The sequence below is a fragment of the Acipenser ruthenus genome, chromosome 1, assembly GCF_902713425.1.
Source record: "Acipenser ruthenus chromosome 1, fAciRut3.2 maternal haplotype, whole genome shotgun sequence".
In the NCBI taxonomy this organism is placed as follows: Eukaryota; Metazoa; Chordata; class Actinopteri; order Acipenseriformes; family Acipenseridae; genus Acipenser; species Acipenser ruthenus.
In genome coordinates, this window is record NC_081189.1 from 15,753,282 (window position 1) to 15,777,145 (window position 23,864).

General features: G+C 37.1%; 1 protein-coding gene across 3 annotated transcripts; it reads right to left on the minus strand.

Annotated features, from left to right (window-relative positions):
- LOC117404006 (splicing regulatory glutamine/lysine-rich protein 1-like) lies at positions 1-23,508 on the minus strand. 3 transcript variants are annotated; one of them, XM_034924147.2, is made up of 12 exons: positions 23,197-23,508; positions 21,972-22,105; positions 18,941-19,056; positions 14,647-14,811; positions 8,582-8,760; positions 7,445-7,575; positions 7,245-7,341; positions 6,803-6,922; positions 5,316-5,459; positions 4,528-4,614; positions 4,213-4,342; positions 1-2,403 (listed from the first exon to the last, which is right to left on the minus strand). In XM_034924147.2, exons 1-12 carry the CDS (start codon positions 23,322-23,324, stop codon positions 2,251-2,253), a joined length of 1,584 nt encoding a protein of 527 aa, XP_034780038.2. In that variant the 5' UTR covers positions 23,325-23,508; the 3' UTR covers positions 1-2,250. The 3 variants fall into 3 exon arrangements, with proteins under 3 accessions (XP_034780038.2, XP_034780036.2, XP_034780040.2); XM_034924145.2 differs by having other exon boundaries at positions 5,316-5,462; XM_034924149.2 differs by lacking the exon at positions 14,647-14,811 and having other exon boundaries at positions 5,316-5,462.
- Between the last annotated feature and the right edge of the window lie 356 nt (positions 23,509-23,864).

The following is a 23,864-nucleotide window of genomic DNA, read 5'->3' on the forward strand; positions in this document are numbered from 1 at the left end:
TTAACGAGGACATCATCATTTAATATTGGAAATTTGGATTTATTTAATGTCATTTCCTGCCATACAAAGGTAAAGATACATTAAATATCTTGAAAAGGGTGGGGCACTAACTAAATCCATCCAAAATTAGTCAGCCCCCCACACCACCCAAACCTGCACATTTTGGACAAGGTAATTGGTGATTGGAGCATGTTTTTTTTATTTATCCTTGTAATACATTTCTTATCACATTTTCTCAAAAAACATCTACATTATATAGTTAATTTCAAACGTTATATACAATTGTGTACAACAAAAAAGTAACATATTGCCAAAACTGGCATCTTCAGATACAAATCCAAGTTTTTTTCCTCAAAAATAATATTCAAAGAAACTTTGTGGAAAGTTATTGAACACACACACACTCAAACGTGAAGTAGCGTATACATTTTACAGTAAAATTTAATTCACGATAAAGCAGATAGTGAAAAACTGTTTAAGCACAACAGCAGTTACACAACGACTATTTTCTTGAATTGCTGCCTTTGTAAAAACAACTGCCCTAAATCTTATTTTAGAGCCGATTTCCCCCCCCACAAATATTTATTTTGCACCGGTAATTTTTTTAATTTTTTTATTATTATTTTAGCTTTGATCCCCCCCCGAATGCCCAGTTATTTTTTGTCCTCGCCGCAGCTATTCCACACACAGCTCATGAACTCGAGAGCAGTCCGGGAGCAACCGTCCTCTGGAGCACCAGGGCCAGGAGGTGTCTGCCTGAGCTCACTGGCACCTGGCTAGCAGGGTCCGCTGTAGCACGATGAGGAGAAACTGTCCCTGCCCGTTTTGCCTCCCTAACCCATAGGACTGCCAGCCAATACAACACTCCCTTTGGGATTCCCCAGCGAAGCCCAGCGACTTCGCATAGCCAGGACTGGAACCTGCACTCCCGACTGTGTGACCCGCCCTGCACACCACGCAGCTGTGCTTTTACCCGGTATTGACACTTTCCAATTAGTGCCTCAGTGTAAATACCAGCCATGACTTGGGCTTGGTATATGATTTATTGGTAAACTTGCTAGAAGCTGGAGATCTCTTTGTCCCTACTTGATTATAAAGTACAGTACTACACCCCAAAGAAAAATCAGAGCTTGTGCTGTAGTGTGTAGATCATGCATATTAGAATATGCATCTATTAAAAAACATCAGTTAAACTGCATCTAGCACCCTATTTTACTGTTTGACCTGCAGCAACACTCACTGATTATATATGAATACAGATTTGTAGGATTGCCAGTTGTGTATCTTATCACAAGAAAGAATGCACCTTATACGATGAAATGTGTTATAGGGTTACAATAAGGGACCAGGCACTTTTCACTTGTGTATGCATGTAAGAAATTTCACCTGGATTCTTCTATCTATGCACAGTCTAATCTCCCCACCAAACCACCTCATAAGTAACATTATTTTTGGCATGCAGTTCTACAAAACCAAATAAGAAACCGTTCAGAAAGTGTCAAGACATCTGGAGTGTTTTTTCCTCAAAGTATTTCTTATATTAATATAAAACAGTCTATACTGGAAATGTCATAGGCTGCAGCTGCTACTTATCATAAGAAACTGTCAAATATACAATGTCACAGTTTAGACAGTTTTAAATAACCATAAATCCAGTAAAGACAGTATTTATAACTAACAGCATGCAAAAATAAGAGCAATATGAGATAATTTGGTGGGAATATACACAGCAGAACTTCATTATTATATACATTTTTAAAAAAACATTGCCTTTTTAAAAAAAAGTGGGTAATACAAATTGTTCTAACAGACATTTAGCAGCACAAAGCTATTATTTTAACAAATAAGTCTGAGCACTACACATGGATAATACATTAACAAGCAAGCTGTGTGTGTGTGTGTGTGTGTGTTTCCGCACATCCTTCATATGAATATCATATGATACATTGATTCACAAAAGCAAAATGTGCACTGAGGATTAAAAAAAAATATGGATGAGCCCATCCTTATTTAGAAATTTACAAAACACAAAAAACAAGAAAGAAACCACATTTGACCAGCTGGTATCTAACAATGCAACTTCCTAGTTCATATTCCAATACTTCAACAAGTATTCTTTGAATATTCCTGGATTTCGCCTCCCCATTTGGCAGGCTGATTGGTTCAGCTTCAGTTTTAGTTGCCCATTCTTTTTTTCTAGCTGAAACAGCCTCCTTTCATGGTATCCACAATCCTGGGGCGATTATTGATTCACTCAGACACCTCTGTTTGGACCAAGAGATCTTCCTCATGATTATTGTAGCTGCCATTCTGTTGACCCTTTATGTGATCCAGACGGTTGGTATGAATGCTGTCCTTGTCACTTTCATACTCTTTCTCTTCTTTATCAGAATCTCTTTCCACCTGAAACACAAAAGTTGGAAATAAAAAGGCCTAACTTAGCCACCTTTGTATCTCTCAGTCAAAAGCAACAAAATAGCAGCACTCATTCACTGATAGTCCAGAGGTTAAAAACAAGGTGGCAGTGAAAACATTTCTACTGGACACCACCTATAATTAGGCTTGCTACTATTCGATTTTTATTTTTTTGCCAAATCGATGATTAATATCAACGTTTATTTAAATTTACCGGGTTTTTTTTCGATCTTTATTTTTCAATTCAAGCAGACCACGCATGAAATCGACCTTTATGCTTTTATAAAAAACAAAACAAAAAAAAAAACAAAAAACAAAAAAAACAGGCTTTTTATGCCATTGAGAAACATCTAATTTAGAGAAACCCCTTAATCATATTCTACATTACCAACATTCTAATTGAAATAATGTTTGGTCACAGCGAAGCTATACCTTGTAGATATAAATCCTACACAAATTAAATAAATGTCTGAAATAAACCGTAGAAAACACAGCGTATGAAGTGTATTACACAGACTTTTATAGCATACATTTACAAGTAAAAACAATATGCACAGGCAGCACAATTATTTCAGTCCAACTAATTTTTTTGGGGAATTCGACGTTTAACGAGCCTTACCGATTAGTCGAAAAGTAGCAAGCCTACCTATAATGAAACTTTATTGAGAGAATCATAGAATACAACTGTGTGTCAACTATACGGACCATATGATGTATATTACCGATACGGCTGTTAGTTAAAAACATGCAGCAGTGAAAGGTCAACGTCATAATCTCACCAACACAGTGAACATGCAGAGTTATATAACTGAAAAAAATGACCACCTCAAATACTTTCTTCACTAGACCTTGACCTAGGAAATCTTTTAGTATTACTGAATTGCAGTGCATAACATTTTGCACCAAATGGGTTTTACTGACATCATCAAAAAGACACAAAAACAGGTCTCTAGTCGTTTTTTCTCCGGAAAAAGCAGAGAAAACCATTCAATGGTCGAGTGAGACCGACATGAGCAGAGAGAAGCCGGAAAAAAAAGGGGCGTATCTCATGAATACAGATAGCCCCAGCATCACATAGATAACATGGACATAAACAAACAAGATAGCTGCTTCTGCATCTAGCGCTCAAAGAACATCACAGACATTTGCAGAGCTTTTTTTAGATGTTATAGTAATAAAATAACGACTTGGATCACATTATTGAGGAATTTGGTGATAAAACGAGCGATCAAGAGATGATTTATCGGTATGTACTATTATTACGAGGTATGTAAAAAATATAGCGAACAAGGGGTGGGGCGGGGCTGGAGATGCAGTACTGAGTGTCCTGTTGATATGCAGTGCCTTTTAAACCTGTTTTACTGTGAAAAAAAATAAACTGCGTCTGTGAAAATAAATTGGACCTGATGTGCCTGACACGCGCTGAATAAATGGACCGCAAAGGGTTAATGAGTTTACAGGTTACTTTACGTGCATCTGCAGTGTTATATGTGGAAATTAGTAGAACCATTTATTTTTCAGGTGACATTTTTACTTGTTTATTGGAATATCCAGATTACTGTGTTGGTTTGTCAATATTGGGGTATGAAAACGTCTGTAAATTGCGGCTACCCTAGGCAAAGGGGAAGACGGACAGGCACTAAACAAACAGGTTTCAGTAATCCATCTCAAACGTCAGATGTAATCTGTGTGAAGCTCACATTCAAAAGTCAGAAAAAAATTTAAATGAGGTAGTTTTTCCTGACGTGAACAGTGGTATAAAAGATTGAATGAAGCTCATTTTCTGTATGGCCTCACCTTGACCGGGGTGTTTTTTTCCAGTTTTTCCTTGTCCTTGTTGCTCTTCTTCCTGGAGGGTGATCTTTCCCTTTCATTCCTTTCTCTGCTGCGTTCTCTGATTTTCTCCTTCCTCTCCTCCTTTTTAATTCTGTTAAAATAAATTATTTTGTCAATTCAATATTGATCAGTGAAGGTTGTCAAATTAAACTCAGTATAAAACACAGACTGGCTCACACTCTTTTACAATAGGAGTCTTATTTCCAATTGATGCAATACACCATTTCTTTCACTTTATTCATTATACACTGTAAAATCTGATCCTTTGTCCCTTACCTCCTTGGAGAAGGAGACCTTAATTTTCTTTTGGGAGTTCTTGGCCTGGGAGATTTAGACCTACTTCTGCTCCTCTTTCTGCGGTTTCTACAACACAAAATCAAGTATTAGCAAAGGTTACCAACAGGATCTCACATTATCCACACCAGCAGTTTAAGAAGCACATGAAACCTTATTTCATTGTTAATGATGGGACAGGTTACTGCCTGTTAATGACCTGCAGGAGTAGCTAAACAACCCATAGGTCATTAGGTGACAGTAAAAGACCAACACAGAAACCACTTTTGTGAAATATACATTATTGACACATGTGCCCGATTGGGAAATATACATTATCGACACATCACTTCAGAGCACAGGTACCGTGAGTTACCCTGCAAGAATCTGGAAGATTAAATGTTGTTCATGCAGATATGCTCCAAAGTATGTGGAGCTCTGTTATTGAACCAATTGAGTCATGGGTAAATGGGCAAAACAATTAACATCCCTCTACAATTCAGAAAACAACACATAGAGTCTACGAAAGTAGATGTACACTGTACAAAAACAGCACCATATTTCAGCAGGCTGGTCAAAAAAGAAAATCACTGTAAAGTACACTTATTTATTTATTATTTTTAAGTGGCTGTGTGGCTGCTCAGTTTAGAGTGCCCCAAGTACTTCAAGGAGGAAACCAAGCCCTTCAGCAATGTGAAACATATTGTAAGATTACCATGTCTGTATTCTGATGAAGTCGACAGCACACATGCTAAACGGTGTGACTGCAGCTTTGAAACAAACTTACTGACCTGCTGGTGCTTCGAGATCTTCGGGATGAACCATAGCTCTTTGGTGAATATTTCCCTTTCTTTTCTTTCCGTTTCCTCTCGTCTTTCTCTCTCCAGCTCTCCTCTTTACTTCTTGATTTGTTGTCTTTCTCTTTCGTTTTATCTCTGCTAAAAAATAAATAACAGTTGATAGCTCTTCTACCACTCCCCTTTCAAAACGTGCATCTACCCGACTATCATTTCAGACTAGGGTTTTTCTCAGACGATTATTCTGTGGTGTATTATCACGATACAGCACGATATTTTATAATTATTAATCTAAAATGTGTTTTACAACATTATAAACCTTCAAATTGAAAAAAAAAAACATCCTCCATATCTTAACTTTAATACAGCTTTAAATCCTATGACAAGCCTCCATTCTTAATTGTAATCTTGTTTCAAATCTCACAAGAAATGTAGGAATGTGCTGCCACTCAGTAGTTGGGGTGGGCTTAAAGTATTCAAAATGAATCAATGATAGGTACAAGCCAGGAAGGAGGGACATTCCCCCGTTGCACTGTTTTTTTTTTTGTAGTAGGTTTTATTTATTTATTTTTTTTAATGGGAAAGGGATGGTCAATGTGAATTGATTAACCATTTCCACTGTTTTTCCAGTTTTACTGTGTTTATTGGCTATACACCGATTTCATTTTTTCTTTTTGTATCAGGGGTGTTTTATCGGTTAAAAGCGTAAATCAGAAGCCCTAAATTATAATACAACCGATATTTACACAACATGCAATATTTTAAATACAGAACTCAGAACACTTTCTAAAAATCAACGAAAACATAGATATCAATTATTGTAGATAAACTAAAGTGCCATTTTAAATCAATATTAGTTATTTAAATAAATAAATACATACAGGCACATGTATTGGATATTTGTTACAAGAGTATTTCCAAAATAATAATATGTAATTAGGATGTTAAAAATGTCTTATTCCCAAATCAATAGTTACACTATTACTGGTATAAAGCGCTTGGTGGTGATTTCTTAAATGCATGAACATATTTGTCGTGTTGCTGCTCTTTGAAAGAACAGCTTGACAATTTACAAATTAGCCCTCCCTTCAATAACCTGACCATCATCATTTTAAAAACCAAAATGATCCCAGATAACTGATTTTATTTAGGAGGAATTACTTTGTTTCTGTTGTTCTCGCTATCTGCCATATTTGCTGTGCTTTGCTCTTGTTGATTTTTCTGGCTATATAAAACCCAGTGAAAGGTTCATTATTGCCATCTACTGGATATTCCTATTAGTATTTTTTTTGTATTCTGCCAGTTGATGCGTGTCTCAGAGTGGGCAAAATCATAAATATAAATAAAATTACTGCGACAATTAAAAATATTGCTGAATCAGAGAAAGCAATCTTTGGAGGCCATCATGGAACACTATTCTACAGTCAAATCGACAAAGCAATGCTGGAAAAAGCAATGTTTGCACTGTTGCAATAACTCACCTAGACCTGGATCGGCTTCTGGTGCGCTTTCTATCTTTCGATCGCGAGCGTTTTTTCTGGGAACTTTGGGTGCTACGTGCCTCTCTCAGTTTTGACCGAGATCTTTTACGGGATCTACTCCTGAGAGAGAGAGAGAGAGAGAGATTTAAGTGGGGGAGGCAGAGAAAATGGAAACTACATTTTATGAAAAATTTAGAGCTAAATCAGAAGCTACAACTCTTGCATAAGTGGTCACCCTTAAACAATTGTGTAAAATGAAGTTTTATTACAATACATAGTTAAAAGTGTGATGTACAGATCACTATTTCTATGACAATAAAACTAGAAGTATAGACTCAACATGCTTCAGACAGATAACATCCTAGTTATCAGCTCTAGTGAGAAGATACATACAACCACATAATCACTGCATAGGTTTTGCCTTTGCTGTGCTGTTTTTTACCTGTGTCTGGAGCGAGACCGCTTCCTTTTGGATTGGGAGCGAGATCGAGATCTTCCAGCCTTTTTGCTACTAGTGGTACTGCTTTTCCCAGACTCGACTAAATATCAGAGAAACAAAATGCAGATATATTTTAAGTGCAATATTTCAAATGGAAATGTATTCATGACAAAATAATGTTTTTATATTACTTTAAAAACTACCTGGCTCAATAGCTGCAGAGATACATGACTGAGCTTCCCTCACTCTCTTCATCACATCCTCTAGTTCCTTAGCAGCAGCCTGTGCAGTCATCTCGGGGGGTTTTACAATAGCATTGTTGGAGTGATTGATTCTAGAGGATGGATAATAGAAAATGACTCAAACTAATTTCATAGATTTTTTCTTTCAGCAAAAAATTTGCTAGGTAGAATCTACTGCAGACTGAGAACTTGAGATAGATTTAACAACTTTGCTGTAGTGCAAAAATCATTTTTTCCTGAACAGGGCATCCCAATGTTAATGTTATAAAACTATAAACATCAGTGGCATGCAGTGGGTTTCCCAGTAGGTCATGCAGCGAGACGATATGAATGTAACATTAGATAGAGGTCGGCACTGGTACCTGAAAACTGGGTACCCGTCGGGTTTTAAATTACCCGACACGACCCGGGTCCAATTTTACTACCCGGGTATCGATTTATTAATTTGAGAATATATGCCAGTGATTATTTATTTATTTCTCAGTAATTTATTCGTATACTATAAGCCAGTACTTCGGGTGGCACTAGGACCCCGTCAAAAAGCTAGCCTGCCTGCCTGCCTGCCTTGGTTGGTACGCAATAAAGGTGCAAACAAAATTAAATCAGTAAGAGCTTACATTCAATACAGCATGACTTGAGCTCCACTACGCGCGTGTGGTTGCGACGTCACTCCGAGAGCCTGGTACAGTTTTAAGTGTCAGACTAGTCATGCAGAGCTAACGCACCACGACTCGAACATAGCACAAAGAATGAAGTTGTCCGTGCAATGAACACGCAGAAAAAAAAGATTATATAAAGTCAGAAAGACACATTTTATATTATAGTATTATCGCAACATTCTTAGTTTTCCGATTGGTCATGCAGTGCATGACTTACATGCCCTGACTGCACACCACTGAAACATTAGACAATAGCTTTTATTTATTTATATATATAAAAACACAAAAATTTAATTAGTAACACGTTTTCAATTTGCAATGTTTTATAATAGTTCCCAGGATGCACTTTTTGTAAATCTTTACTTGTTCATAGCTGTTTAAAACTTAGAAGCCAGTCAACACCGCAATTCTGTTTGACATTTTCCCTATATTGACCTACTTCAAGGGTCTATCTCCAAACACGACTCCATTGAAGGTCAGAGCTCTTGGAACAGACTCTTGATCAGCAAATTCCACAAAGGCAAAGCGAGTGGGCTGAGTCTCATCCCCAGCCATTCGTACAAATTTCACATCTCCAACTTGCTTGAAGTACTCTAGTAACTGCTCGGCTGTCGTTGTCTGGAACAAAAGAATAGTATAGTCTAATGAACAAGGAACCAACAAGCAGGAGGACAAACCTAACTGGTGCAGACATGTTGCTCACATGGGGAATAGAAGCAAGAGTCCTGCAGCTGCTGGAATCCTAGAGTTGATTTAAAAAAATAGCAATCTTATTGGTTGTAAAGGTTGTGATGATGTATAATCAGCAAAACACAACTCAAGCGTCTGCATCGACACGGTGTGCTTTGTTCACATTCACCTTGTTTTACCTGTAGACATCCTGAAATACATCAGTAAGAAACAGCATATTGAACAAATCCACAAGTTGCAGGGGGTAAGGTTAATGGTTACACTATAAAATGTGCCTGGGAGGTTTGAAATGATTCTGAGAGGTCTACTGAGGCCACGGGGGGGGGGGGTGTTAAACAAGAAGAATACAATAGGCAGGATAACTCTGATCTAGGTGTCTTTACATCATCAATGGCTAAAGACCTGGAAAACCTGTTAATCTTGACTAATTAAGCCAATAATTGGTGCAGTTAAGTAACCGAGAGCTTGGTTGAAACAAAAACCGGAAGACCCAGTAGCTCTCCAGGACCAGGGTTGGAGACCCCTGACCTATAGCATGAATGACATTACACTAATAAAAATGAACATTAAAAGTAAACTTATTAAAATCATATTAGCAAATATATAGCTTATGATTGTGTTTAAAGTTATCAATGATTTTATCAACATGAGATAAGTTGTTAACAAGTTATAGCCATGAAAGGCGTCGCCAATCAGGTGTTACTAGTGTAAAAAAAATAGCTCACAGTAACTTATTCACTTTACATGGAATAGCTTCTTGTAGCTAAACAGATTTCACCAGATGGAAGCAATGCAATTATATTAAACCAAAACCAACTGCCTCTAGAATTGCACTGCTGGGCTCCACTGCTAGTGAAATGTTCAGGTCTAAAATTGGTTTACAGACGCTATCATGTGTTACTGCTGCATGCATGTTTCAACTCTAAAGCATTGCAAGGTACCCTCCTTTGTTTGTCCTGGGCACCATCAAATCTTGCATTAGATTTAGACTTAACTGAATATAAACTTCTGTGATTTGCAAAGGTTGTTCAATTGATTCTTCTGCTAGTTGTGCTTTTATTTTTGTGTCTTGGACACCTTTTGTCCAGTCCCTGTGTTGCTTTTATACAGTCTACAAAGCGGCCACTGCTTATGACAGTCATTTCAGATTTGTTGGACATCCTTAATTTAAGGTTTAGGTAGTAGAATACATAAACTAAAGTCAAAAAGCATGCTCCACTTTGAAACAGATTTAGACCACAGACATATAAAATTAATGTTTTCAAACTTAAAACAAACGGTACATGAGTATATTAAACTTTAATTCACCATTCTATACATCAGAAACGGGCACAAACGCTAAATCATAGGCTATACAGTATTATATGTACAGCTATGGCCAAAAGTTTTGCATCATCCTAGAATTTTAGGATTGAGACAATTACATTATTTTGTTTACATAATTTCAATCTTTCACACTAAACTGACTTTATTCCAAGTACAGTATCATGTTAATTCAAAGACTAACATTTGCAAAAAAAAAAAACCCACACACTTGTCTGACTGACAGCTATGGGGGAAAAAAAAGACGACCAATAAAATTAAAATGTAAGCAATCCTTTTTTTTATTATTTAAATAAAATGTATTAAACATCGAGTATCGGTCCTAGAATAGTAGTTACAAACTAAACCGGCGTCTCCTTCAATAGGGTGGAAACTTAAAAAAAAATATTTGACCTAGCAGGCAGCAAGTCTAAATTGAGTGCCTATCTGTAAACAATCATTTAATCAACCACAATAACTCCAAAAAGCACACAAAACAAACTTGTTTCCATATATAAATTACACCAACACTATTTTCCCCCTGTGCAGGGCAATCACCCTGCTACAGGTATGTTTAAAAGAAAACAGTAAAGAAATGAAAAAGGAAAGAATGTACACTTACATGCTGAATACAGTAATTACATGTCCTTTCTCTTGAAAAAAACTATCCAGCGTAGATTGCTCCTCACACCAGTTGCCTGGTTACAGTTTGTGTGAAGATGACGGACAGGAAACGATTGCAGTCGTCATGCATGATTCGTACTACAATAGGTCATCTTTGAATTAGGATTATCTGAATTAGTCAACCATGGTCTTTGTTTTCACTGAGAGAATAACACACTTGACACTAGAGGAAGTTCAGTGTCAGTCAGTACTGAGATTGTTGTACCCGGATCGATCCTGTACGTGACCGTTACAATAGGGCATTGAAAAGAATCGGTTCTTGCTGTTGGGATTGTTAAAAACGGGTGACCGTTATAAGAAGGGTTCATTATAGTGAAGTTAGCCTGTACTTGATTTGTAGCAGATGTTTGTTATTAATATTTTTTTTCTCAATGCAGTACAGTATTATGCAATTTTATGGTATATATTTAAAACGATATATATATATTATATATATTATCATATTATTGACTATTTTGACTTAATGTTGTGGTGCATCAACGATCTTAATATTTGTGGATGAGAACAGTATTTTATATGTGTGTAAGCAAGCATATTCCTCCATGCAGCATGATATTGTTGTCTCTAACCATTTCTTCACTTGTTTGGCTCAATGGCAAGGGTCTCCGTCAAAAATGGCAACAGAAATCACCGTTGGGAAAATGGTTCTGAGCAGTAAGGAAGAGATGGACTTGAGTGTTTTCAAGAACCAGTCCTTGTTCAACTGTGCCTTTTGAAGAAAAGTATCCCCATATATGGACAGTTTCCGGATGCTTTGTCGTTGGGACGGTACACTCTGGCTTGTATCTTTCTGCTTTGCACCGTCGAACTCTTAAATCCACCTCAGTTTCCAAAACAGCTGAAGGGATACTTGTCAGAGAAAATTACTTTAGGCCAGTCATCTTTGGTCCAGTTTTTGTATCTAAGATCTCTGATGTTTTTCTTGCTCAGAACAGGCTTCTTAGCAGGCCTCCCTGACACCAGACCATTCTCTAAGAGGCGCCTTCTCACAGTGCGCACAGACGCCTTCACTACAACTTTCCATTGCCACAGTAAGTGGACACTACTGGCCATTTTGCATTGCTGTTTAGATGCTTGCTTGCGGTATGCAAGGGTCACCGGTTCGCCCTCAGCCTCGGCCCTGTTACAAGTGCAATGATGGTTGAGCATGTTTCCAAGGAGGGATGGCTTTTCCCCATGGCTTGCTCTGAAGTTACAATACCTATGTAAAAGTGGTGCTTATATAGCTTAAATCTACTCGTTACCACTTCTAACCCTTTGCGGTCATTTTATTCAGTGCGTCTCATCGTTTTATCACCAAACTCATTATAAGTCATTATTTTATTACTGTAGCATATCAAAAAGCTCTGCAAATGTCTGTGATATTATTTGAGCGCTGGATGCGAAAGCAGCTATCTTGTTTGTTTATGGCCGTGTTATCTCTGTGGTTCTGGGGCTATGTGTATTGCTTAGATCCGCCCCCCCTTTTTTTATTTTTTTTCGGCTTCCATCGGTCTCACTTGGCCATTGAATAGTTTTCACGGCTTTTTCCGGAAAAAAAACGATTAGAGATGCTTTACGTCTTTTTGATGATGTCGGACAGGGTCCGACATCGGACCGGAAAGGGAAAATTGTCAACTTTTAATTACTTCTAATTGAGTAACACGTGTCAAGATTTGGGATGTCTTCGGAAATCGTGTATTGTAGATTTTGAAATGTCACATTTTAAAGTCAGTTTAGGACAACAAGTTCTGCTGTTATACCTTGCCCGTCAGACAAGTAGTTTTTATTTATTTATTTTTCCTATGTTCGTTCTGTTGCTAGAAAAACACTCTGGGTGTATCTGTAGAGAGCCAGCAAGTTTCTGAAAACTGAATTGCAGAAGTGTTTACGTCCCACCCTTCTCACTTCTGATTGGCTAGCTGTGGAAGAAGCTGATTTTCTATTGGTTACAAAGAAACCCATAAATGGCTGCCTGAGAGTTTCTGACAGACTCATCTTTTAAATTTAAGGTATTACCGGTATTTACATTTTTTGTAAATTAGCAAATAAGGGATACTGCTTTCTTAATACATGAACCTGACATTTAAATGCAGAATACAGCCAAGGAACTGTACAAAATAATAACAAAGTACCCCAAACATTCCTACATCAGTTTACTACTTGCCACTACTGATACTAATATATTGGGATCTTCACTAACAATAAACAAACCCTGACTGGTTATGCTGATTGTGCATAAACATAGCACATACATTCATACATCAATAACCAACAAATTAAATCAATAACAATAGAACCACGTGTACTTCCTACCAAGAGCAGCCAATCCACCACCATATGGCTAGGCCAATGAAGACTTGCAGCTTCTGTTTGATTGCTGAGCCCCAGGGGGGGACTGGACACAGGCAGGTCTTTGTGAAGAGCCACAACCTCACAATTTGAATGAATGTACACTATATTACCAAGAGTAATATATGCAATGTATGCACCAGATATCAGGTGTAATATTTCACTATTCCTCCATCAGAGCAAGTGCCAATTCAGTAGAGGATTGTGGTCTGTGGACTCTAGCCCTTAGGTGGCATTCCAAGACATGCCACAATGGTTCACCTGGGTTTAACCCTTAGTCCATTTATTCAGCGTTTTATCACCAAACTCCTCAATAGTGCGATCCAAGTCATTATTTTATTACTACAACATCTCAAAAGCAAATATCCGTGATATTCTTTGAGCGCTGGATGTGGAAGCAGCTATCTTGTTTGTTTATAGCCGTGTTATCTCGGTGGTGCCGGGGCTCTGTGTATTGCTCAGATCCCCCCCTTTTTTTCCAGCTTCTCTCGGCTCCTATCGGTCTCACTCGGCCATTGAATGATTTTCTCGGCTTTTTCCAGAGAAAAAACTACTAGAGACCTGTGCTTTACGTCTTGTTGATGATGTTGGACAGGGTTCGACATCGGACCAGAAAGGGAAAATTGTAATGTCGGACCTGGTCCGACATAGGACCGCAAAGGGTTGTCAGGGCTCTGGCCTAGCCACTGCAGATTTTCATTGTTGGAGGGCTCCAGACAAACTTTTTGACTTAGGAGCCAATGGCTCCTCGGCCAAAATTTTTTATTTTCATCAAATCCAATTGTTGGGTGCCACTTTAGGAGCAAGTTGGTTGCTACCATGTTCGATTGCTTAAAATACAACAACTTGCGTCACTACAACCAAGGGACCCAGTCCAGACTACAAAAACAGTTATGCTTCCTCCACCAATTTTCACCGTTGGGACAACAGTCATATGTGGCCTGATTTGTCAATAACTTTGGCCTGCCTGTCCTATTTTTAACACCGGCACGGCCGCTTGTCTTCCATTTCCTAAGGACATTACCCACAGTTGAATTGGGCAAGCTAAGGTCTTGTTAAACCTGTTTTTTAGAAATGTACAGCTATAGTTTTTTTTCATTTTATTAAAATTGTCTGTGTATATAACGTAGATTCATGTGTAAACGTGAAGCGTGTTACATGATGTTAAAGGAACTTGCAACTGTTTTTGATAAACTGGTGGCTTTCAATAAAACCACCACAGCTTTACTACTATGCAACAATTCAGAACACTCCACTGGATGTGCATCCATGTTTCAAATTCATGAAATTGCTGAGATTTATTTTTTACTAAAGCTTTTAAAAGAGCTAAATCATTAAAATTGTTACGTTATTCATTGTCATGTTTGTATGTTCTATTTTTGCTGCTGCATCTCGGATATCTATGCTGTATACAGACTTGTATTTCGTTATTTAAGCAAACCATGAAACAGAGCAGCAAATTGTTAAATAACATGAGTACTCATTGGTTGGAATTACCTGTGAATTCAAGTTGCCAACATAAACAGTTCTTCTGATCTCATCAATTTTGGAGGGATCCACATTTCCCATCAAAGGGGGTTGTGACGAGATTCCTCCCAAAGCTGCCAGGGAAGGATCGAGGCCAGCCTGCAACGTTCCCAGATTGCCAATTGGGATACCAAGCTGCAACATTACAAACATAGTTCAATTTAGGACTACAATTATTTACTACACTGAAATCAAAATGAAACTGCTACAAGGTGCCCCAGAGGCACTCGAACAACAGATAGCCCAGCACTCTTTTCTAGCTGGTTAGGCATTACATGTTCCCTCTGAGGAAATGCAAGAATTCCATTTGTTACAATGACAGGTATAGGAATTTATAAAAGCTGTGACCCCATTTTCATAAAACTAAACTAATCCAAAAGGGAAAAACAAGCTGGCTAAAAACATCCAATCCTTTGTTAAACGTTATGTTGTTGTTTAGTTTAAAAGGCTTATTTGTATGCAAACCAAGAAGACCCTGTAAATAAGAAGAAACATCTGTCAATTCATCCTGGTATAAAAATTCTTGCTATACTGGTTCAACAAATGTCCATAATGACAATAACATGTATTACAAATAATCCACACATTTCTCTAAGCTAAGCTATCAGACTATGGGGTTCCTTTACAATGCAACATCAAATCCTACTCTTTAACGGATCAACAATGTAACTGAAGAGTTGTAGATATAATACAAGTGGATTTCTGTTTGCGACTTGTAAAAATAAACCAATTAGATGCATTTCCTGGATTCAAAATTAAAAAAAGCTTTAATACTGGTAATGAAAATATACTAGTTTACTTGTATTAAACTAAGCCTGAATAATGGTGGACCAATAGTTAATATTTTTACTGTTTTCAGATAAACAAAATTTACTAGATGATTTCACACATTCATAAAAATAAAGCATACCCCTCTTACGCTCTTCACATGATATTCTATATTAGTGTGCCAAACATTTACAAGATTTCTACACCAATCTGTTTATTGTTTGTATTTTAACCCCACACAAGAAAAATAAAGCTGATGCACTTGCCTCAGAAATGAATTTAAACAGCTACATATTGGAGAGGAGGGGGTTTACTTTACCCAGTGAACCAGATAATCTAATGTTCCCTCTTTTTTAACCAGATTTCAATAGCCTACAGAAATGTAACATTTACAAACACCACAAAGTTTTGGCTCCGAAATGTTCAAAGCTTAAAATCAATAACACATTAAGTGTCCTACTGTGTAATGGACACTTAAGAAGATGAACACAACTCTGGTTCATGGTCAAGCACATTTTTTTTTTTAAGATTCACAGAACTGGAGATTGAAATCCTCTGCTCAAACAAACGATGCAATGCAAACAGCTGTACAGCAAGCTTCACATCACTACAATTTGAACAGCTGACCAAGTCAGTGCTAAGGTATGCCATGTAAAAATCCTATCACAATCAGTAAAACAATACCTTCTTAAAGGGAAAGGCTTTCAGCCAGTTTACATTTTTTCAGCCATTGAGAGACCACAAGGGGTAAAAGGATTCTGTCTCCAGAGGCCAGTTTTTCAAAAACTTGTAATCTGGGTAGCAGTGATCTGGATTTTGTAATCCTATATTTTGTGATCTTTTATTTGGATTGTTTTGATCCAGTTTTTTCACAAAATGTCACAGCTGGATTACTTTTATCCAGATTACAAATAACTACAATTACGGAATCTTTTTTTTTTTTTTAAGTAATTTCGATTACAAAATCCGTATCACTGTTATCCAGATTTTCTTTTGAAAAACCAGCCCCAGGTCTATCCAATCCTGTGTCTGGGATGTTGCCAAGACAGTTGACAATTATGCTAATGTTAACCAAAGATAGGCAACTCCAGTCCCGATGTAACAAGCTTCACAATCTGGTTGTAAATATTCATGTTAAATCCAGATTGCTTTATACTGCATTGCACACAAAAGAGAGTATTTAAAAGATAGTGAGACATCAGACCAATTGAAGTTGCTAACTAGTAGTTCATTTTTTTAAGATAACTATTTCACCTGTAGTGGAATAGGCCTATAGCAGTGGAATTGTCTACCACTGTACCAGACAGTTTTGTCAAACTATTCAATTCATGACAATACTTTACATAGGTATTACTTTTTTTGGCCTTACCTTAATTAAAAAAAATAAATAATAATAATAATAATAATAATAATAATAATAATAATAATACAGAACTCAAGGACTGTGGTTGCCAATCCCATCACTGACTGGGCTCAGGTCGCATGAACTCCCACACCCCCCACCCAAAATCCACCTCCCACCCCCTCTTGCAGTTTCTTTGATTACATGATGTTAAATGAAAGATCTAAATTATGTTCATTTAGCATTCTTTGTCTCAATCCTAAAATTCTAGGTGATGCAAAAGTTTTGGCCATAGCTGTACGTATCACTAGATTTCTAACCATAACAACGTACCTGTATTATTCATATTTTCCAGCATGCAGTTTACACACTGTTAGAAAGCTTACAAACTATACTGGTTGTATGCCAATCATTTGTATTTGGCTGCCTTTCAAAAATGTAAACACACATCAGTGCTGACATTAAAATCCTCCACTGTATTATAAATGTCATTAAGTTTCTGTGAAGAACTCCCCTTACATCCTGGAAATGCCCTTACAACTTGATTGGAGACTAAAATAAAAAGTGTTACAGGAATAGCTAAAAAAGTTCAAATTAGGACATTTGGCTAAAATGTCTTGGGAGCCCTGGGTTATCACTACTGAATAAACGGTACATCACCACGACAGGTGTTACCATTATTTAGCACAGGTTATTGAGTGTCTCAGATTGTGGCAATATGTGGTGGTATTATTCCACATACTGTAAATCAATAAATTTACTTTACCAGGATATCAACACCTCATTTCCATACGTCTAGATCTTAGTTATCCAATTTCCACTAACCTGTTCATTGCCATTTCTACTATTCTGTCCATACTATTGATGTGTCATGGTCATCAACATATTTGTCATGCTGATATGGACATAATTGTTCTAGTACTGAACCAAATGGAGCAAACTCTGCACTGGAGCAAAAGCTTAGTAAAGCTGCCACTTAATTATCTGAATACCTCAATTATCAAAGAGCAGGTACCAGATCATTATTTTTTTTTTTTTTAATTTAGTGGTCGCCAATTATTTATTGTTTTCTCCCCAATTTAGTAATGTCCAATTCTTTTTTTTAGGCTCAGCCCACCACTACCACCCCTGCGCTGACTCGGGAGGGCGAAGACGAACACACGCTGTCCTCCGAAGAGTGTGCTGTCAGCCGACCGCTTTTCTACACACTGCAGACTCACCATGCAGCCACCCAGAGCTACAGTGTCGGAGGACAACGCAGCCCTGGGCAGCTTACAGGCAGGCCCGCAGGCGCCCGGCCAGACTACAGGGGTCGCTGGTGCGCGGCGAGCCGAGGACACCCTGGCCGACCTAACCCTCCCTCCCCCCGGGCTGCCCCCTGGAAGCTCCCGTCCTCGGTCGGCAAAGGAATAGCCTGGACTCGAACTCGCGACGTCCAGACTATAGGGAGCATCCTGCACTCAACGCCTTTACTGGATGCGCCACTCGGGAGCCCCCCAGACCAGTTTTAATTGAGGGTTTTAAGTACTGGATTCCGTCAAATAATCTTCCATGACAATAAAGACTTTCACATAAATACAATACCAGGTATAATGTAAACATACTGTACGTTACATATACAAATGTATACACACATTCAAACCTCAGCATTAGTCTTGAAGTGTAATATTTTAAAACTATGATCACAGCATATTTGACATATAGATGACCATATAATTTGTAGGGCAAATGTGTAGGGATATTGTTTTACTTGGGGTACATTACAGAAAACTGCTAGTTGAACAAGGCTCTATGATTCCTGTTATAAGATTACTTACCTTTATTCTTGACAATTAGTTTTCTTCAACATGAACAGCTTGTCTCACCATCAAGGAAGAAATAAATAATGCTTCACATTCATTTTGCTAACTGCTTGAACTTTCTCCTTTTTAAAAAAAAAAATATTTTAACTATAATTGTTTAACCTGCATATGAATGGAAGTCATATTTTGCCCACAAAAGGGTCTTTATGGTTATATGTACAGTGTATAAATGCCAGTGCTTGGCTGCTTACACATTCAAATCACAAATGCTCATTCAGAATTGAACATGGAATAATCAAAGCACATTATACTGAAAAACCAGCACAAGACATGTTGTAAATAAGACACTTACTGAAGGGAGGGGAGGCGGAGTTGGTATTGGCAACAGCCCTGCACCTGGCATCAAGGTTGCCACAGTAGTGGCAGGAGCTAAGAGAGACAGCGCTTTGGCTTCTTCTGGGATTTTACCTGCAGGGCAAAAACAACAGTTATGGATTTGAATGGTTGTAAACACAAAATCCTCATTTGATTTCACAAGAACCACAGTATTTTAGACAAATAAATCTGGTCAAACCCCTACTGAACTAGTTAGTGAGGAGCTCTGGTAATGATACAGCCACTTATATCAAAACGGAGCATCCTCATTGTTTGTGTGAATACCACATTCATTAATGAATCAAAGTCTTTATTTGAAAAGCATACCATTGTAACATATTTTAAAACTAGTTATTCCTTACAGAAAATATTTACAAACTTGCAAATTGCCTAATCTGATGTTTCATTTTTTAAAAACATTTTCAAAATATCAAATTTAATAAAATCAATTTTTTTTTCTTCCTTAAGATCTTTAAAAGAAAAAAAAGAAATGTTGATAATTGTGAACACTTGGAGCTATGGGTCACCTGTACTGGAAACTTATTGGTCATGACTCATACGATATGAAGCGCGGACGCTTTCCCAGGCGATCGTTTCACAGTGTTGTGACACAAGACAACCGTTCGTGTGGGCTGCATCACTAATAGCACACAGAACATCAGATACAGAAAAGAAGAACATTTTTTTAAAAAATGGAATCCCCAGAAATTCAAATAAGCAAAACAATAAAACAAAATATATAGGTTTATTTGTTTTAAAAAAACACCTAGTGTTCTGATTCTGAAATGCATTACAGCTGTTTCGTGCAGTCTGTGCCAATGCATGCATCTCACTGAATATAGAAAATAGCAGTGAATAACTAGCACAAGGTACTGTAATGCCTATTATAATAGAAATCTTTAGTGTGGCAATCAAAGAATAGTAACTAACTGTAATGCCTTTATCAAAACAAAAACAAATCCTAGAAATTATATTTACTAATTACCTGAATTAAAGAATAGGTATTAAATTAAAAAGGTAACTAAATGTTTGCATTCTGAGAAGCCACATTTGCAGCTAAACAGAAGTTAAAAAAAACACTGTGTGTACCCTCTTGATCACAGAAAGGTGGTGCTAGGCATTACAAATTATATGGGTCCTATTTCAATCACAATAAGTATTTTAAATCCTGTTCAAAAGCCTAGAATGACAATAAAAATCTTCCCCTATTAGGACTCCTACATTCAGGGAGATTGTCTTGGGGGTTTGAATAGATGCTATTGGGTTTCCAGCTAGCTATTTTTTAAAAATGCATTTTCTGTACATAGCAGCAGCAGTTAATTTTTGGATGGGGCAAGTTACCAAAACAATGTAAAATGGTCATGACAAAAAGGTACAAAAACATGCAATTAGCCAAAAGGCTGTATAAAGTAGTTATGTATTTTAGACATCTGAAGAAAGATTTAAAATATGAAATCTCTTTCTGGGTCCACAATTCCTTACCCAGAAGTAAATCAGGGTTTAGCCTTTAGAAGTAACCAAAAGGCCCAAACAGTAATATTAATTCTATAGATTTAACAGGTGCCACCTGGACAATTACTTCAAATACAGTGCACTTTTTTTTTTTTTAAGAGTGACCCTAAATTTGTATTTTAAAATAAATATGTAAGAAATCAGTCATGGATGAATACAATTTAGGACTGAAAAGCCAGTTCCTAGAACAAAACAGAAGAGTTTAAGAGAAGCAAACAAGGGACAAAATTAATTAATAACAATTAAAAAAATTAAATTAAAAAAAAAGAAAAAAAGGAGACAAGGTGTCCATCTTGGAAGGGTTCATCGGCTATTCTCCTGGTCACATTTCCCCCATGTAGAGTGCGTCTGCCAGCGGGTTTAGTGGCATGGCAAACAATGCCTTACTCAGGCAAGTGTAACAGGTCTGCCTTGGCCAGTCTAGTCATCTAATAATGCACACATAATTACACAGAAAAAACATACAAAACCAAATTAATAACTTCAGAATCCATCTACCAGTAAATGTGGACAACAAGCAAAATATTAGAATGAACCAGAAATACCATTATAAATAAATAAAATAAAATGTACCACACTAGTCTATAAAAATACAAGGTATTGATATAGCCTTAACTGTATAAATATCCATCTCCACTTCTTTTAGTTTACACTATTAAACAAATGCTGTGAATGTGTTTAAATTCCCATTTAAACTGTGCTACTTCTTTGCCTAAAGAAAAACTAATCTCTACCCAAACAGGGGGGCTTGTGAAATGGACTTAAGTGGGTGATGTGGGCTAAGACTGGTTTCCCAAAAATGAAAACCTAAACAACTCTGCATTCTCAGGGATTCTATTATTTTAACGTACAGTGCGACAAAACATTTCCTGCGTTGGCGATTACTGTGTGAACTATCAAATAAATGTAGGAAAAAAAAAGTGATACAAAATGGTTATGAAATATTTTGCCAATACAGAGGGACATATCAATAAATTAATATATGTTATTAGATGTATAAAAAAAATTAAAAATAAATACTGAAGAAATGGTCAGTAGTAATGGGAAGTCTGTACGGGAAGACGAGGAACCAATTTGCTTTCATACTGTTTAGGAAAATTCCTACCATCACATGGTGGGCAACAGAAGCAAGTATAGCCATTGTTAGGCTGTGTTACCACCAGCTGGATTCTGTGAGTATTGCAGCTCATTTGCCAGAAGGCAAATTCAAACTGTTGGTCCTACTGTAACTGGTATTGGTAAACAAAAAATAAATAAGCAAAACAATATATTTAAAAATAAATTCAAAGAGAAAAATTCCATTCAGATCAGTGGTCTCCAAACCTTCTACATCGTGGCCCAATTGTCACTAATAACAAGAGAGCATTAAAACAAAGTCCTTTAAATCAATTGAACTTTCCAAAATATAAAATCCCAGGCCACTTGTCTACAATTCAGATTCATTTTGCCAAGTTTTATAAATGCAAAACCCTTACATTTAAATGACAAGTACTCACCTTCTGCGCAGGGTACAACTATCAGAGCTCTGTCAATAAAAACTGTGTTGGTTAAATGCTGGGCCACACCAACACTTGGAGGCTCACGGAATTTTATATAACATACTTTGGAGGAAAAAGGAAGAGGCGCATTGCTGAAAGATAAAATTAGACAGAATCAGATGATTTCATTCACATATTGAAGTGAATGCTTCCTTCCACTATACAGTCAGCCCTGTTCAGTAAAGACAGAGTATGTATATAAGTTAGTCATAGAATTTGATTTGTTGTTTGCACCATCTTCATCCCACACTGCAAGATTAAAATGTACATCTTGTTTTCAACAAAGAAACAACTGAATCTGCCAGGTTGAGAGATATAAATGAACGTGGGTCTTTTTTAAATTATCTAAACTTCAGCTGATCTAATAGTACATTAGCATTCAGGTTCTCAAGTGATCTAATTTGACACTAGATCATAAAAATCAAGGTCCCTTGTTGTGACTGTGACCTTTTCAAGTGTGTAAAAGACATGGATGCTCAACTCCCAAGACATGCAATGCATTCTTCAACATTAGATAACACTTCTCTAGAACCAACATTAATGTAATGTTTTAGTATATTATGTAGGTTTTTTTAAACATGTATTCCAGCAAAATTGTAAAACAGTCCAATGCATTAGAATACCCATCCAACCCAACTTGCTGTACTGCTTACTTAATGCATCAAAGCATATCTCATTGTCAGGTTCATTACATTTGTAACTGATAAACAGTAAAGATTTAGGTTTACAGGGATCAGATTCATTTCTCACCCAGACTAAATACTCTATAAACATGGTACACCATCACTGGTTTATTTAATACGATATAATTGCATACACTTAGAATTAATTATACACGTCGATACAGTACAGAACTAGTATCGGAATACAGATATTTAAAAAAAAAAAAAAAAAAAAAGGTCGAGAACTACGTAATTCACAAATAAATCACAAATGCCTCTCTATTTGGCAATTGTATTTCCATTACCGTAAATAAGTCACATTTTCTATTATATAAAACGTATGGTATATATGGGTTATTTGAGAAGCATAAGCTATACAATATTATTGCGTTTTCATGAAGAAATCTTACTATTTTAGTCTCTGTAAAGTAAATGGGCTTTTCTCTACCAAATCTGTTACATCGCAGGCCTTCAAATCCCGAGTATTTCCTAGCCCGTCTTCCCCATTACTCGCCACTTACTCGGGCGGATAGAGGCGCAGTTCCTCGACATCACCGAGGAAAGCGAAGAGGGTCCGCATCTGCTCGCTAGTGACGGCTGGGGAGAGGTTGGTGACCTGGATCACACAGGTTCCAGGGACCCCACTCATGCTCGTGCTTGCTGGAAGAAACTAATAAAAAATACCCAGTTGAAATCCCGAATTTCCGAAGAGTTTAGGGTTACAAATGTTCCCCTTATCCCCTTGCCACTTTTCAGTATTTTTTTTACGTTGTTGATCAAAATGAGAATGAAAATATGCCCTGTTACAGCAGCTCCATGCGCCGTGCTGTCACAGCGCCACCTTTTGGTGGGGATGTATCAACAACAATATTAAGGATGTCACGTGTTTGGCATCTTTTCTTTTTTTTTTAATATTACTGTTTTTCTAATTTCCTTTAACAACGGGTCGATTTATTTCAGTAAACCAAAAGTATATTAAGTCATACTATTATATCAGTTAGTTCCAAAAATAACTCGTCACATCGATGTTTGTCCGGTTCTGAGTAGCTGATTAATCCCGTTGTTTTGTATCTCAGTCTAAGTTTTTCAGTCAAAAGTAGATAGCCATCTTAGATCGTTTTCATTTATACAAATCGCTTGTATTCATGAAGTATGAAGACACAGAATTATTAACTACTTAAATGACAAT